Source organism: Budorcas taxicolor, chromosome 1 (genome assembly GCF_023091745.1).
Source record: "Budorcas taxicolor isolate Tak-1 chromosome 1, Takin1.1, whole genome shotgun sequence".
In the NCBI taxonomy this organism is placed as follows: Eukaryota; Metazoa; Chordata; class Mammalia; order Artiodactyla; family Bovidae; genus Budorcas; species Budorcas taxicolor.
Window position 1 is genome coordinate 207,951,269 of NC_068910.1, and position 14,629 is coordinate 207,965,897.

General features: G+C 48.6%; 2 protein-coding genes across 3 annotated transcripts in view; both read left to right on the forward strand.

Annotated features, from left to right (window-relative positions):
- The window catches only part of AGPAT3 (1-acylglycerol-3-phosphate O-acyltransferase 3), an 89,380-nt gene that overhangs the window by 22,272 nt on the left and 52,479 nt on the right, over positions 1-14,629 (forward strand). The gene's annotated exons all lie outside the window — the stretch shown is intronic.
- The window catches only part of LOC128053267 (heterogeneous nuclear ribonucleoprotein D-like), a 39,338-nt gene that overhangs the window by 20,178 nt on the left and 4,531 nt on the right, over positions 1-14,629 (forward strand). The window contains 2 exon segments of the mRNA XM_052645766.1: positions 1,100-1,312; positions 2,310-2,364. Coding sequence (XP_052501726.1) covers positions 1,100-1,312; positions 2,310-2,364 — 268 coding nt within the window.

Sequence of the window (14,629 nt, forward strand, 5' to 3'; positions counted from 1 at the left end):
GGAGGTGCCTGATGCTTTAGCTGCGTGTGTGTGCGCATGTGCGGTTGTGTGTGTGCGTGTGTTTATTACTGTCCCCTGGAGCAGTCCCAGCCAGACAGGGTCCCACCCCAGTCCTCTGAACCTGGCTCCGTTGGGAGACACAAGTTCCTCGCTTGGAGAGCCAGGCTCGCTGGCCCAGCCTCAGTGACACTGAAGGGACGGATGGAGTGGGCGCAGTTGGGCCTTAACGCATTGCTGGTTGATTTTCCTAAAGGAGTCCAGCAGGGCTGTGGGGGGCACCAAGAGCCTTCTGATCAGCGAAGCACATTGCTCTGTGCACGGCAGCCGTGTGTTATCAGCACTGCTTTGTTTCTGGAGGAGAGTGGCCAATGGCACTGGTCATCAGCCAGGCCTTTCCCGGAAGCACAGAACTGGGGAGGTCAGAGGTGGAAGTCAGTTTGGTCTCCCTCTTTCGGGGTAGGGGGCCTCAAGTTCTGTAGCCCTTGAGGGCTGGGAACAGGAGCGGGAAGAGAGCAGCGAGTCAGAGGCTCTTCAGCTACTGGACAATCCCCAGATCAGACTGATAACCAAGCACCCAACAAGATTATCTCAACATTTACGAGAAGAAACGACGTTCAGTTACCTGCATACAACTGAACACTTTTTAGAGACAGGAAAGATAGAGCAACCTCCCCCCACCCTACCACCACCACAATAAGCTAGTAGTCATCAGTATTGAAAGTTAAAGCAAATCGTTTGCTTATGACTTGAACTGGCACCTCTCAAAAGATACCCAAGTGTCTAATAACAATAAACATCTGAAAAGATGTGTGACGTAGTCATCAGAGAAATGGAAGTTACAGACCGCGGTGTGCTGGTGTGATGAGTGGAGATGAGGCAGGTGGACAAGGGTGGCAGCAGGGGGCTCATCAGGCACGCTTACCTCTGATTTTCTGCAAGTCGGCTCCTAGCTGAGCACTTATAAAACCCCTCATCATTCAATTCTCTTCCCATCTGTGAACAGTGAGTCTTACCTGTGTTTTTCTGAGGAGGACACAGGCTCACGATGCTCCCTTTGTCCTGAGGGCAGGGGTATGTGGTCCTGTCCCTGCCGCTCCAGCTCCCAAGCCCTGGTGGACTCTGGTGCTGGTCATGGCGTCCTGCCCCAGCTCTGCGGGAAGCTGGGAACATGCTCAGACCTTGGCTGTGTGGATTCTCGGGCCCTGGGGCCTGAGTGCTCCTGAGAAGCACCCCACCTGCCACACGGCCCCAGGCACAATGATGGTCACTGGCTTTGCACCACCAGCCCCCCACCCCCCGCCACTGATGAATGGTAAAACAAACTAAACATCTCTCCTACGTAGCTTACTGCAATTTTAGCTCACACGAGTTTTCCATTAGCTTTTCTTACAAGTTTTAAGGTGATTAGAAGGTTTTTCGTAGTCTTTCTTAGGTACTGATACTGAAACAGTGCTGTTCCCTGCCTGCCCCCATGGCCCACATGGATCTCAGAGCTCAGTCCGAGGTGGGGGTGGGGGGGTGGGGGTGCAGAAGGAGAGGCTGCGAGGGCAGATAAGGTGGGAGGCCCCCCCACTCGGCCATGTTTGGGGACAGGTCCTCTTTGTTCTAAACGAGACACGAGGGGACTCACAAAGGGCTCAGACTTTGACCGGCCAAGTTGTGTTTGGAGGAGGCTGGTGTCCTGCAGGGCAAGCTTTTTCCCTTAAACACTATCTTATTCGGGTTCAGCCTAATTGATTAGGCCTTGTAGTGGTTGCAAAGACAGAAGATTGGAGCTCTATAAGCCAGCAGGTAACTTTTTGTTAATATTTACATTTTAATTAAAGAAGTGATGTATGCTTGTAAAAATTAAACACAAAACCAAACCTAATAAGTCATCAAAATTTCATTCTTTCCTCCATCCCAAATCCCACCTTTTTTTTTTTCTGGAGGGAACTGCCGCTGTAAATGGTTTGTGGTTTATCCTTCCAGAACTTGTCAACATACACATGAGAACATTTATGCAGTTTCTGAAAATGTTTATGTGTCATGACGTCTGTCTGTAGGACTTAGTTTTAACCTGTTTGGGGTCTTTTAACATACACAAACCTACCTTGTTTAAAAAGACGTAGCTTCCTCTTTTATGTATGTTCTAAAGAGCATGATTGGACATACGTATACAAACAAACACGTACACACATGCACACACGTACACACAAACTTTGTAAGAAGTCTGGCTGATAATTCCAGAGCACAATACCTGGTTCTGGTTTTCAGTTTCCTAGACCCAGAGTGTGCTTTCATGACTTGAGATATGTGTGTCTTCTCAGAAACTGTAACTGGCACGCTCATCCTCCTGTTCAGGGGCTGTGTGGAGGGGGTTGGGTGAGCGCGGTGGGGACAGTTGGCAGAGAGCAAGGCTCACCCTCTCGGACACTGCGGCAGTGTGAGCGGCCCTGCCCGGCCCCAGGTCCCCCCCTGCTGGAAGGTAGACTTTGCCCCCTGCCCGTGTAGAGCGCCTGGCTGGTGCTGTTTGTAGGTTGGGGGTGGGGTGGGGTGGGTGAGGCTCTACAAGAACAGTGGCCTGGGCCGGATTCCCTTGCCACCCAGGAGCGTCTGTTTTCTGGAACATTCCACACTGTGTTCCTCTCGTTGGGACCCATGTAAGGGTATGTGCACACGTGGTTACGTTCAGCTGGTCATCAGTTCAGTAACAGAGCCATGTCCCTCAAGCACGTAAAGAGCAAGCATACCAGAAGCACAAGCAGGTGGGGGCCTTGGTCTGACTCTGCTCCACCATGAGGCCCCGTGTCCCCGACACACCATCTGCCTGACGGCCCCTTGTCTCCTGGTGAACAGAGCTGAGGCTAGAGAGTCCTCTGGAGCCCTTGCGGAGCCTGAGCACCCACATGGCTCACTCTGCTCCAAGGGGTCTGGCTGCCCCAGGGATGGGCGTCCGGTCTGGAGCCGCCTTCCCACACTCGGTTCCGGCCTGCCTGAAGTGGTCTCCTGCTGGCTTGTGTGTTAATTTACATTCAGAAGCATGTCCGTGGAAGCACAGGGATCCCAGGGCTGAGGCGGGTGGGTGCTAGAAAGAGGCCGCCCTGTGAGTGCCCGTGCCATCGTCCACGTGTGGCCCCTTCTCAGCTTCAGCGCCGCTTTGCTGTCCTTCTGGCCCCCCAGCAAAGTGAGCTTCTCTCAAGGGAACCACTGGCTTGTGAGGGGACCCGGGGAACGGAGGCCCTGCCCAGCTGCCCACCTATCCCTTGCTATCACCGATAACTTGCCTTAAGAGCTTCTTGGATTTTATAGACAATCATTTCACCTATGGGTTCTGATTGTCTAAAAAGAAGGAAAGCTGGTTTCCTTCTTTTTCACCCTGGCTTCTGTTAGTTTTTTCCTTGTCTCATCACAGAGGCTGCAGTGAGCTCTCTGAGGATTAGGGGTCTCAAGGGTGGACGTCCCTAAACAGTCAGGGATGGCACTTGTCATCAGCTGCTTTTCCTGAATCTTATGACATGATCATGTTTTTTCTTTTTTAGTCTCTATTGACAATTATTAGATCAATTGAGTTTCTATGGTAGATCGTTCCTGTGTCCTGCCATAAACCAAACTTGGTCATGATGTTTTGTTTTCATTAACTATGTGATGAAATCAGTTTGCTAAGATATATGTATTGCATATGTCTGTGTTCTCACATCTGATTGACCTTTTAAGTAACGGGTCACGGACAGAGGAGCCTGGTAGGCTACGGGCCACGGACAGAGGAGCCTGGTAAGCTACAGTCCATGGGGTTGCAAAGAGTCTGACACAACTTAGCAACAGAATAACAACAGCAAACCATCAAACCATCCTTGCATTCATGGAGCAGACCCCACTTGGTCCTGCCATATTGTCTTTTTAATGTGCTGTTAGATTCTGTTTGCTAATTTTTAAAGGAAGTTTTGTATTTATTTTCATAAGTAAAGAGCAATGGTTCTCAAAGTTTTGGTCTCTTTACACTCTTAAAAAATTATTGGGGACTGTATAAAGCTTTTGCTTTTGTGAGGTATGACTTCCATTGTTCTCAGCTGAGGGTGATCCTTCCTCTACACAGGGGTACGTTTGGTGATGTGAGGAGAGGTTTTTGATTGACACAGCTGGTGTGTTGGATGTTTCTACGGGTGTCTAGTGGGTAGAAGACAGATGTCCTGTGATGCACAGAACAGCCCCACAGCAGCCCTACGACAGAGGTCCCAAATGTCAGCAGTGCCACAGTAACACAGAACATTAAAAAATTTTATTTAATGATTCACTCAAAAGAGCAGCAATAAACCCATTGCGTGTTAACATAAAGAATATTTTTTAATAAAAAAACTATATTTGAGCAAACTCCAGGAGATCAGTTCAGTTCAGTTGCTCAGTCGTGTCCGACTCTTTGCGACCCCATGAATTGTAGCACGCCAGGCCTCCCTGTCCATCACCAACTCCCGGAGTTCACTCAGACTCACGTCTATCGAGTCCATGATGCCATCCAGCCATCTCATCCTCTGTCGTCCCCTTCTCCTCCTGCCCCCAATCCCTCCCAGCATCAGAGTCTTTTCCAATGAGTCAACTCTTCACATGAGGTGGCCAAAGTACTGGAGTTTCAGCTTTTGCATCATTCCTTCCAAAGAAATCCCAGGGTTGATCTCCTTTAGAATGGACTGGTTGGATCTCCTTGCAGATGAGGGACTCTCAGGAGTCTCCTCCAACACCACAGTTCAAAAGCATCAATCCTTCAGCACTCAGCTTTCTTCACAGACCAACTCTCACATCCATACATGAGCACTGGAAAAACCATAGCCTTGACTAGACAGACCTTTGTTGGCAATGTAATGTCTCTGCTCTTGAATATGCTGTCTAGGTTGCTCATAACTTTTCTTCCAAGGGGTAAGTGTCTTTTAATTTCATGGCTGCAATCACCATCTCCAGTGATTTTGGAGCCCCCCAAAATAAAGTCTGACACTGTTTCCACTGTTTCCCCATCTATTTCCCAGGAAGTGATGGGTCCAGATGCCATGATCTTCGCTTTCTGAATGTTGAGCTTTAAGCCGATTTTTTCACTCTCCACTTTCACTTTCACCAAGAGGCGTTTTAGTTCCTCTTCACTTTCTGCCATAAGGGTGGTGTCATCTGCATATCTGAGGTTATTGATATTTCTCCTGGCAATCTTGATTCCAGCTTGTGCTTCTTCCAGTCCAGCGTTTCTCATGATGTACTCTGCATAGAAGTTAAATAAGCAGGGTGACAATATACAGCCTTGACGTACTCCTTTTCCTATTTGAAACCAGTCTGTTGTTCCATGTCTAGTTCTAACTGTTGCTTCCTGACCTGCATACAGATTTCTCAAGAGGCAGGTCATGTGGTCTGGTATTCCCATCTCTTTCAGAATTTTCCACAGTTTATTGTGATCCACACAGTCAAAGGCTTTGGCATAGTCAGTAAAGCAGAAATAGATGTTTTTCTGGAACTCTCTTGCTTTTTTGATGATCTAGTGGATGTTGGCAATTTGATCTCTGGTTCCTCTGTCTTTTCTAAAACCAGCTTGAACATCAGGAAGTTCACTGTTCACGTATTGCTGAAGCCTGGCTTGGAAACTTTTGAGCATTACTTTACTAGCATGTGAGATGAGTGCAATTGTGCAGTAGTTTGAGCATTCTTTGCATTGCCTTTCTTTGGGATTGGAATGAAAACTGCACTTTTCCAGTCCTGTGGCCACTGCTGAGTTTTCCAAATTTGCTGGCATATTGAGTGCAGCACTTTCACAGCATCATCTTTCAGGATTTTAAATAGCTCAATAGGAATTCCATCACCTACACTAGCTTTGTTTGTAGTGATGCTTTCTAAGGCCCACTTGACTTCACATTCCAGGATGTCTGGCTCTAGATGAGTAATCACACCATCGTGATTATCTGGGTTGTGAAGATCTTTTTTGTACAGTTCTTCTGTGTATTCTTGCCACCTCTTCTTAATATCTTCTGCTTCTGTTAGGTCCAGACCATTTCTGTCCTTTATCGAGCCCATCTTTGCATGAAATGTTCCCTTGGTATCTCTCATTTTCTTGAAGAGATCTCTAGTCTTTCCCATTCTGTTCTTTTCCTCTATTTCTTTACATTGATCGCTGAAGAAGGCTTTCTTATCTCTTCTTGCTATTGTTTGGAACTCTGCATTCAGATGCTTATATCTTTCCTTTTCTGCTTTGCTTTTCACCTCTCTTCTTTTCACAGCTATTTGTAAGGCCTCCCCAGACAGCCATTTTGCTTTTTTGCCTTTCTTTTCCATGGGGATGGTCTTGATCCCTGTCTCCTGTACAATGTCATGAACTTCATTCCATAGTTCATCAGGCACTCTATCTATCAGATCTAGGCCCTTAAATCTATTTCTTACTTCCACTATATAATCATAAGGGATTTGATTTAGATCATACCTGAATGGTGTAGTGGTTTTCCCTACTTTCTTTAATTTGAGTCTGAATTTGGTAATAAGGAGTTCATGATCTGAGCCACAGTCAGCTCCTGGTCTTGTTTTTGTTGACTGTATAGAGCTTCTCCATCTTTTGCTGCAAAGAATATAATCAATCTGATTTCAGTGTTGACCATCCGGTGATGTCCATGTGTAGAGTCTTCTCTTGTGTTGTTGGAAGAGGGTGTTTGCTATGACCAGTGCATTTTCTTGGCAAAACTCTATTAGTCTTTGCCCTGCTTCATTCCACATTCCAAGGCCAAATTTGCCTGTTACTCCAGGTGTTTCTTGACTTCCCACACCCAGGAGATAGTGAAGGACAAAGGAACCTGGTATGCCACAGTCTATGGGGTCGCAAAGAGCTGGGCACTGAAAAACAACAACAACATTTTCCAAAGCTGAAAAAAAATATAATGAGGAGAGAGAGAGATCATTTTGTATATTCCTTATTGTTGGTGTTGTTCAGTCACTAAGTTGTGTCTGACTCTTTGTGACCCCGTGGACTGCAGCACCCCAGGCTCCTGTGTCCTCTACTATCCCCTGGAGTTTGCTCAAACCCATGTCCATCGAGTCAGTGATGCAATCCAGCCATTTCATCCTCTGTTGGCCTTTTCTCCTCCTGCCCTCAATGTTTCCCAGCATCAGGGTCTTTTCCAGTGAGTCAACTCTGCATCAGGTGGCCAAAGTATTGGCGCTTCCACATCAATCCTTCTAATGAATATTCAGGGTTGATTTCCTTTAGGATTGACTGGTTTGATTTCTGTCAAGAGTTTTCTCCAGCACCACAATTTGAATGTATCAATTCTTTAGTACTCAGCCTTCCTTATGATCCAACTCTCACATCCATACATGACTACTGGAAAACCATAACTTTGACTATATGGACTTTTGTTGGCAAAGCAATGTCTCTGCTTTCTAATATGCTGTCTAGGTTTGTCATAGCTTTCCTTCCAAGGAGCAAGAGTCTTCTAATTTCATGGCTGCAGTGACTGTTCACAGAGATTTTGGAGCCCAAGAAAATAAAATCTTGTCACTGCTTCCACTTTTTCCCCTTCTCTTTGCCATGAAGTGATGGGACTGGATGCCGTGATCTCTGTTTTTTGAATGTTAGATTTTAAGCCAGTATTTTTTCACTCTCCTCTTTCACTTTCATTAGAAGGGTTTTTAGTTCCTTTTCACTTTCTGCCATTAGAATGGTATTATCTACACATCTAAAGTTATTGATATTTCCCCCAGCAATCTTGATTCCAGCTTGGGATTCATCCAGCGTGGCATTTCACATGATGTACTCTGCATAGAAGTTAGATAAGCAGGGTGACAACATACAGCCTTGACGTACTCCTTTCCCAATTTTGAACCAGTCCGTTGTAACATGTCTGGTTCTCAGTGTTGCTTCTTGGCCTGCATACAGGTTTCTCAGGAGGCAGGCAAAGGGAAGTCGCTCAGTTGCGTATGACTCTTCGTGACCCCGTGGACTGTAGCCTGCCAGTCTTCTCCTGTGAAAATTTCCAGGCAGAAGTACTGGAGCAGGTTGCCATTTCCTTCTCCAGGGGCTCTTCCAGACCCAGGGATCAAACCCAAGTCGCCCGCATTGCAGGCAGACTCTTTACAGTCTGAGCCACCAGGGAAGCCCCTTTCCTTTAAAATTTTTCTACTGTTTGTTATGATCCACACAGCCAGAGGCTTTAGCACAATCAGTGAAGCAGAAGTAGATGTTTTTCTGGAATTCTCTTGCTTTTTTGATGAACCAGCAGATGTTGGCAATTTGATCTCTCGTTTCTCTGCCTTTTCCAAATCCAGCTTGAACATCTGGAAGTTCTTGTTTCTCATACTGTTGAAGCCTGGCATGGAGAATTTTGAGTATTAGTTTGCTAGCATGTGAAATGAGCCCAATTGTATGGTAATTTGAACATTCTTTGGCATTGCCCTTCTTCAAGATTGGAATGAAAACTGACCTTTTCCAGTCCTGTAGCCACTGCTGAGTTTTCCAAATTTGCTGGCATATTGAGTGCAACACTTTCACAGCATCATCTTTTAGGATTTGAAATAGCTCAGCCGGAATTCTATCACCTCCACTAGCTTTGTTCGTAGTGTTGCTCCCTAAGGCCCACTTGACTTCGCACTTCAGGATGTCTGGCTCTAGGTGAATGATCACACCATCGTGGTTATTTGAGTCATTAAGACCTTTTTTGTATAGTTCCTCTGTGTATTTTTTGCCACCTCTCTTAACCTCTTCTGCTCCTATTAGGTCCTTACTGTTCCCGTCCTTTATCAGGCCCATCCTTGCATGAAATGTTCCCTTGTTGCCTCCAGTTTTCTTGAAGAGATCTCTAGTCTTTCCCATTCTATTGTTTTCTTCTTTTAGGCATTGTTCATTGAAGAAGGCCTTTTTATCTCTCCTTGCTATTCTCTGGACCTCTGCGTTCAGTTGGGTATACCTTTTTCTTTCTCCTTTGCCTTTTGCTTCTCTTCTCTCCTCAGCTATTTGTAAATTTATATTACTACAATGTAGTAAATCTCTCAAGCGTATGATGCAATAGGAGACCCCTGAAGTATCTGCAGATGGTGAAGGACAGGGAGGCCTGGTGTGCTGCTCTCCATGGAGTCGCCAAGAGCCAGACAGGACTGAGCAACTGGACTGAACTATCTGCCTCTGCATTCAGTTGGCTTTACTGCGCAGTGTGGTGGAGCTAGTGATGAAAACTCCACTTTACCAAGAATGTGCTTGGAAAACAGATGAGTCTGATCCCACGACAGGGTCTTAGGGTCCCCTGGGCTTCCCAGATCACTCCTGAGAACCGTTGGTTTAGACAAATTCCTTTTTTCCTGTGTTCATTCTCACATAGTAAATTCAGGGTCACACTTCCTTCATAAAAAGGCACTTGGAAATTTCCTTCCTTTCTTATGTTTGGAGAAGGTTAAATTATGTTAAGACAATCTGATCTTACAGGGTTGATAGAATTCTCTTGTGAGTCATCTGGGTTTGGTATCATTCATTAATTTTTAATTCTATAAAATTAGGTCTGCTCAGACTTTCTATCTTTTCTGTGGTCACTGTTTTTATAAAAAAATTTTTTTTCTCTTAGAAAATCCTCTATTTCACCCAAGTTTTCAAGTTTATTTGCACAGAGATGTACAATTATTTCCATGATTTTTAAAACAACTTTATTTCCTTTTGACAGCTATTCTCTCATACTTTGTGTATTCTTTGTGTATACTTTGTGTATTCTTTGCGTATTCTGTCTTTCCTTAGTTTATTTTTCTTGCTATAGAGAACTTACCTGTTTTATTGATTTTTTTCCAAAACCAGCTTTTAAGCTTTAGTCATTAATTAGAATACTTTCTTCCTAACTCATTTTTGCTTTTACTTTTATTGATTCCTTCAGTTACTTTTAAATTTTCTTCCAACTTTCTGAATTGGAGGCCTAACTCTCTTATTTTCCTGTCCTCATTTCTAAAGATTTAAAGTATTTAGTGTGATAAATTTTCCTGTAAGCACTGGTTTCGTTTTCATTGTGTTTTCTAGGAATTTTGCAGTTTGGGTCTCTACTTTTTTTTTCCCTGGAGAGTAACTTGTCAGGGGAGAACACTGACATTTTGCGGCAAGGAAGCAGGCCTTTTCTGATTCCTGATTTTGTTACTCATTTCTAGGCAATATTGTTTGCATCTTACTTCCTGTTTCGGATTTGTTGAAAATTTCTTCATTGCTTAATTCATGGGCACTGTTTGTGAATGCTTCTGTGAGCAGCTGAGAGAAAGTGCGTCCTGTCTCATCAAGCACAGGCCTGGCTGCTTGTCCTCCAGCTGCACTTCAACAGGCGGCATCATCTGAGGTCTCTCTTAGTTCTGGACCACTGTTCTTTCCTGGATTCAGAGCAAAGTACTGACATCTCCTATTACTAGGAGATGCCTTGATTTGTTTCTGTGGTATCCCCGTGATTTCTGCTTCCTGAAATGTGAAGCTGCATTGCTTGGTGTGTAGCTCTAAACTTACATCTTCCTTGAGAACTTTAGTTTCTAGCATTATAAATAGTCCTGCTTTGTGTCATTTAATTTCACTTGCCTGACATTTTCTTCTCCAATATCAAAATTTTGGACCCTATTTTTTGAGCATTCCTCGTGTATATTTGTTCGTTGTTTTCAGTCTTGCTGAACTGTTTTGGTTGAGCTATTCTCTTATACCTAGCAGAGCTGAATGTTTGAAAATTTTTATTTTATTTTTAATTGGAGAATAATTTCAATATTGTGTTAGTTTCTGTCATACATCAACATGAGTCAGCCATAGGTATATGTATGTCGCCTCCCTCTTGAGCCCCCCTCCCCATCCCACTCCTCTAAATTGTCACAGAGCACCAGATTTGGGTTCCCTGCTTCATACAGCAAGTTCCCACTGGCCACCTGCTTTACAAATGGTAATATGTATGATTCAGTGCTCCTCACAAGCCCGTATGAAAGTGCTTCCCATTGTGTATGTGTTCTTCATCCATTTGTACTGACCTGATCCATGTCTTTGGATTAATGCTGTCAGTATTCTGTGTATTTGGGGGGTGAGTACGGATAGAATGGTACCCATACACAGACACACTCCGCTGTTCTCTTTGTGGTGTCTGTTCTTGGCCTTTCTGGTATCGTTTTGTGTTTGGTGATGCTGACCCAACAGTCAGGAAAGTGTGCTTGGCCTTAGTGGTTACCTGGTATGAGCAGATTTACGTCAGATCCTGAGTCCCCCCCTTTCAGATAATGTCTGTTGTTTTTCTCCTAAGAGCAACAGTAAGAGGCCCTGTGGCCTCCCTCCCCGCGCCATTCCCTTCCCTGGCACCTGCTCCGGACAGCCCTGCACACCCGGGGCCCCCTCGCTGTACCTGCTGCTGCTCGTGGAGTGGAGCGATGGGGTCACCTGCTGCCACCACGCCTCCTCCACACCCTCCCCTGCCCTGCCAGCTTGTTGAGCACACAGCGTGTCTTGTCGGGTCAGCCTCCTGTGCTTGGACCCCTCTGTCCCCTGCAGCACATCAGAACTCCTCGCTGGGCCTTCTCGTGGCCCAGGCATGTCCTGCAGTCCTGTCACAGGCACAGGTATGGGCACAGAGCCACTTGTCCCCACGTGCCAACCCTCTTCAGGGCTCCAGGACCTCTCGGCTCCAAGTCTGTGTCTCGATCTTAGTCTCTCAGGCCAGCGTTCTTCCCGTGGGTGTTTGTGTGTCTTCCCTTTGCCTGTAGTTTCTGTCTTTCTGTGGTACTGTGTCTTAGCTTTGCTTGTCTCCTGTGGTCTAGCCTTCGACTGGACCTGTAGACTGCTGTGTATGCTTGTCGCGATCACTGACGAGCTTGGACTTCCTGCTCGTAACCATCTCGTTACCATCCTTCTCCTTTGCTTTCCCGCCTGCTCTTGAACTTAGCGTGTTGAACGTGTTCACTCACTCCTCCCTGTGGTGCCCACCCTTCTGACCCTGGGATGCCTCAGATGGAGGCAGAGTGTATTCACGTCTCAAATAATGTGAAAACCCGAGGACCAGGGTTTGGGCACACGGTGTTTTCACGCCCTGCTCTCTGGGCACGGGCAGTACCGTGCAGGTGTTTGCCCTTGTGCTCTCTCAGAGTCCCTGCTGTGACCAGACAGGCTCTGGGCACCGTCTGCAAATGAGGGACAGGGAGCCCCGAGGGTGACACTGGAGTGGGCAGCAGGGCGCATGGGCCCCAGCTGTGGCGCTCCCCACCTGCTCCTCACTCCCCGCCTCTGGCCTTCCAGGACCGTCAGCTGGCCTTTTTATCTCCTTCCTTCTCTGCCGTAGATGGTGACAGTTCTTATCGCAGTAGTTCTTAGCCCAGCGGGTGCTTAAGTCCATGCTGGTCACCAACCACAGCCACCACACTCCTGCCTCCCACACCCCCGAGCAAAGGGCCCTTCCTGGGGCAGCTCCTGCACTGGCTTATGTGTGTGTGTCTTCCTCTGTGAGGGAGGGGCTCAGGGATGCTGGGGACACCAGGAACTTGGCTTTATCAGGGCAGTGAAGGACCTTGCAGGAGCTCCATTATTTGGCACCTTGACAGCTTGTTTTCAGTGGTTGGTTCAGCTTGTTTTCAGTGGTTGGTTGTGCTTCTGTTTATCAGTAACCGGCCCCAGGTGCTTGGTTCTCTGAGTGAGTCTTGCCTATCGTTTCCCGACCTCTGGAGTCTCAGGATGGGCCAGTGGGTGTCGGGGAAGGTGGGCACGTTCCACAGCCACAGTGCTGGGTGGATATGGTGGGGAACGTCCCAGGAGCACGGGGCGGGGTGGGGGGGACATCTTGGGAGGTCAGCAGGAGGTGCAGGTGTGAGGATACCTCTGTGTCTTGATGCCACTCTCGTGAAGGTTTAACGAACACTTGGTGGGTCATTGTGAGAAAGTAGGCTTCTTTGGGGTGAAACCAGAATCCTCCCGCCAGGACCTGGATGTGAGGAGCTGAAGCCTGAGGAAGGAGGGAGCACTGGTGGCTGGTGCCGGTGAGCTGGGGGCCAGGGAGGACCGTTGGCATGTTTTCTCTCTGCTGCAGGTACTTTGTGTCATTCGCACTGGAAAAATGCTGTAACCAGCGACACGTGTTGTCTGTCTTAGAAGTCAGGTTGCTCATAAAGAACCTACCCCTCAGTGGTTGCGGAACAGGCCCTGGTCCGGGCTCCCGTGGCTGCTGGGAGGGTCTGCTGCTCTGTGGCTATGGACCCTCGGTGTCCACTGGGTTTTGTCAGCTTGGAGAGGACCTGGCCACCATGACCGTGGACCTGCCCAGGCCCCCTCGGACGGGCCATCCCAGCCAGAGGTCAGGCGCCCAGTGAGGGGGGTGAAGCACTGAGCCTGGAAACAGGTTCAGCTGAGATCTTATTCAACACTCGCTAACTGCGGGGAAGGGCCAGCCACGTCCCATGTGCTGCTTGGGTCAGGGGTGGGTGAGGTGCCTGCAGACCTCTGTTTGGTGAGGGCAGAGGCTCCTGGGGGCTCAGGGGCTCCTGGGCAGTCAGAGGCTCCTGGGGGAGGTGACACAGAAACATGAAACGTGCTAAAGACCCACATTGGGACCCTCTGTCCTTTGCCAGTTCCTAGGGGCCCTTCCCGGCTTCCGGGCTGCATTCCGGTGGGCAGTGGTGGGATGGAGGCTGAGGTGACAGTAATAAACGGATGAACACCAAAATGCCAGGTGACAGTTGCTGACAGGAGCCTGACTGGGGGTGTGGCAGGGTGGCAGGTGGGGTGGATGATGCGGGAGAACAGACAGCCCCTCCCAGGGGGCAGCAGCCCCTCCCAGGGGGGCAGCAGGCGTGGGCTGGAGGAGGGTCAGACAGATGGAGGGACAGCTGGGTGGACGCAGTGCAGCCAGTGGGGAGCAGGGGGGGTGTGTGGACAGCAGGCCCAGCAGCCAGGGGTGGGGGGATTTGTTCTTGGTTCAGCAGGGCCCACAGCAGATGCCCAGCATGGTCACGGCCTTTGCCGGACAGGGAGGCCCCAGCTGACTCAGGCTGCCGGGGGACTCGAGTGAAGGTCGGGAGAGGGTGGGCTGGGTGGCAGCACTGGGCGGAGAGCAGCTTGGCTTGCAGGGGGGTGAGTGCATGTGTGGTGCACATGCGTGTGGCACACACGTGTGTGGGGGGTGCACGTGTGGGTGGGTGTGGTTCACCCATGTGCATGCGCACATGTGTGGTACACACGTGTGTGGGGTGTGTGGGGTGCACATGGTACAGACGTGTGGGATGTATCTGTGGGCGTGCATGTGGTGCACATGTGTGTGTGGGGGAGGAGGGAGGGCGGGAGGCAGGCGTGCAGTGCGCCAGCCCCCACCCCCAGGTGCGAGCCGTGGGAGATGTGGGGAGGGCACAGTGCTGATCCTGCCTTGTGCTCCGAGCTGGAATGTGTGGGAACATGTCCGGTGCCGGGAGGGTGGCCCAGGGCGGTTGTGTTTCACCAGGATTGGGTTTGGCCTGGCAGGAGCCTCTTCTCTCAACCCTGTCTTCAGACACCATCTGTGACCCTGGTAGGGGGGTCACAGGCTCTGGGGTCGGGGCCTCGGGGGCGCCGCACCAGCCATCCTCCTGCAGATGAGGAGCTGGAGGCTGAGTGTGCGTGTCTGCATGTGCACGCGTGTCTGCATGTGCACATGTGTCTGTGTATGCGGTAGCCTGTCCGAGGCTGACAGTT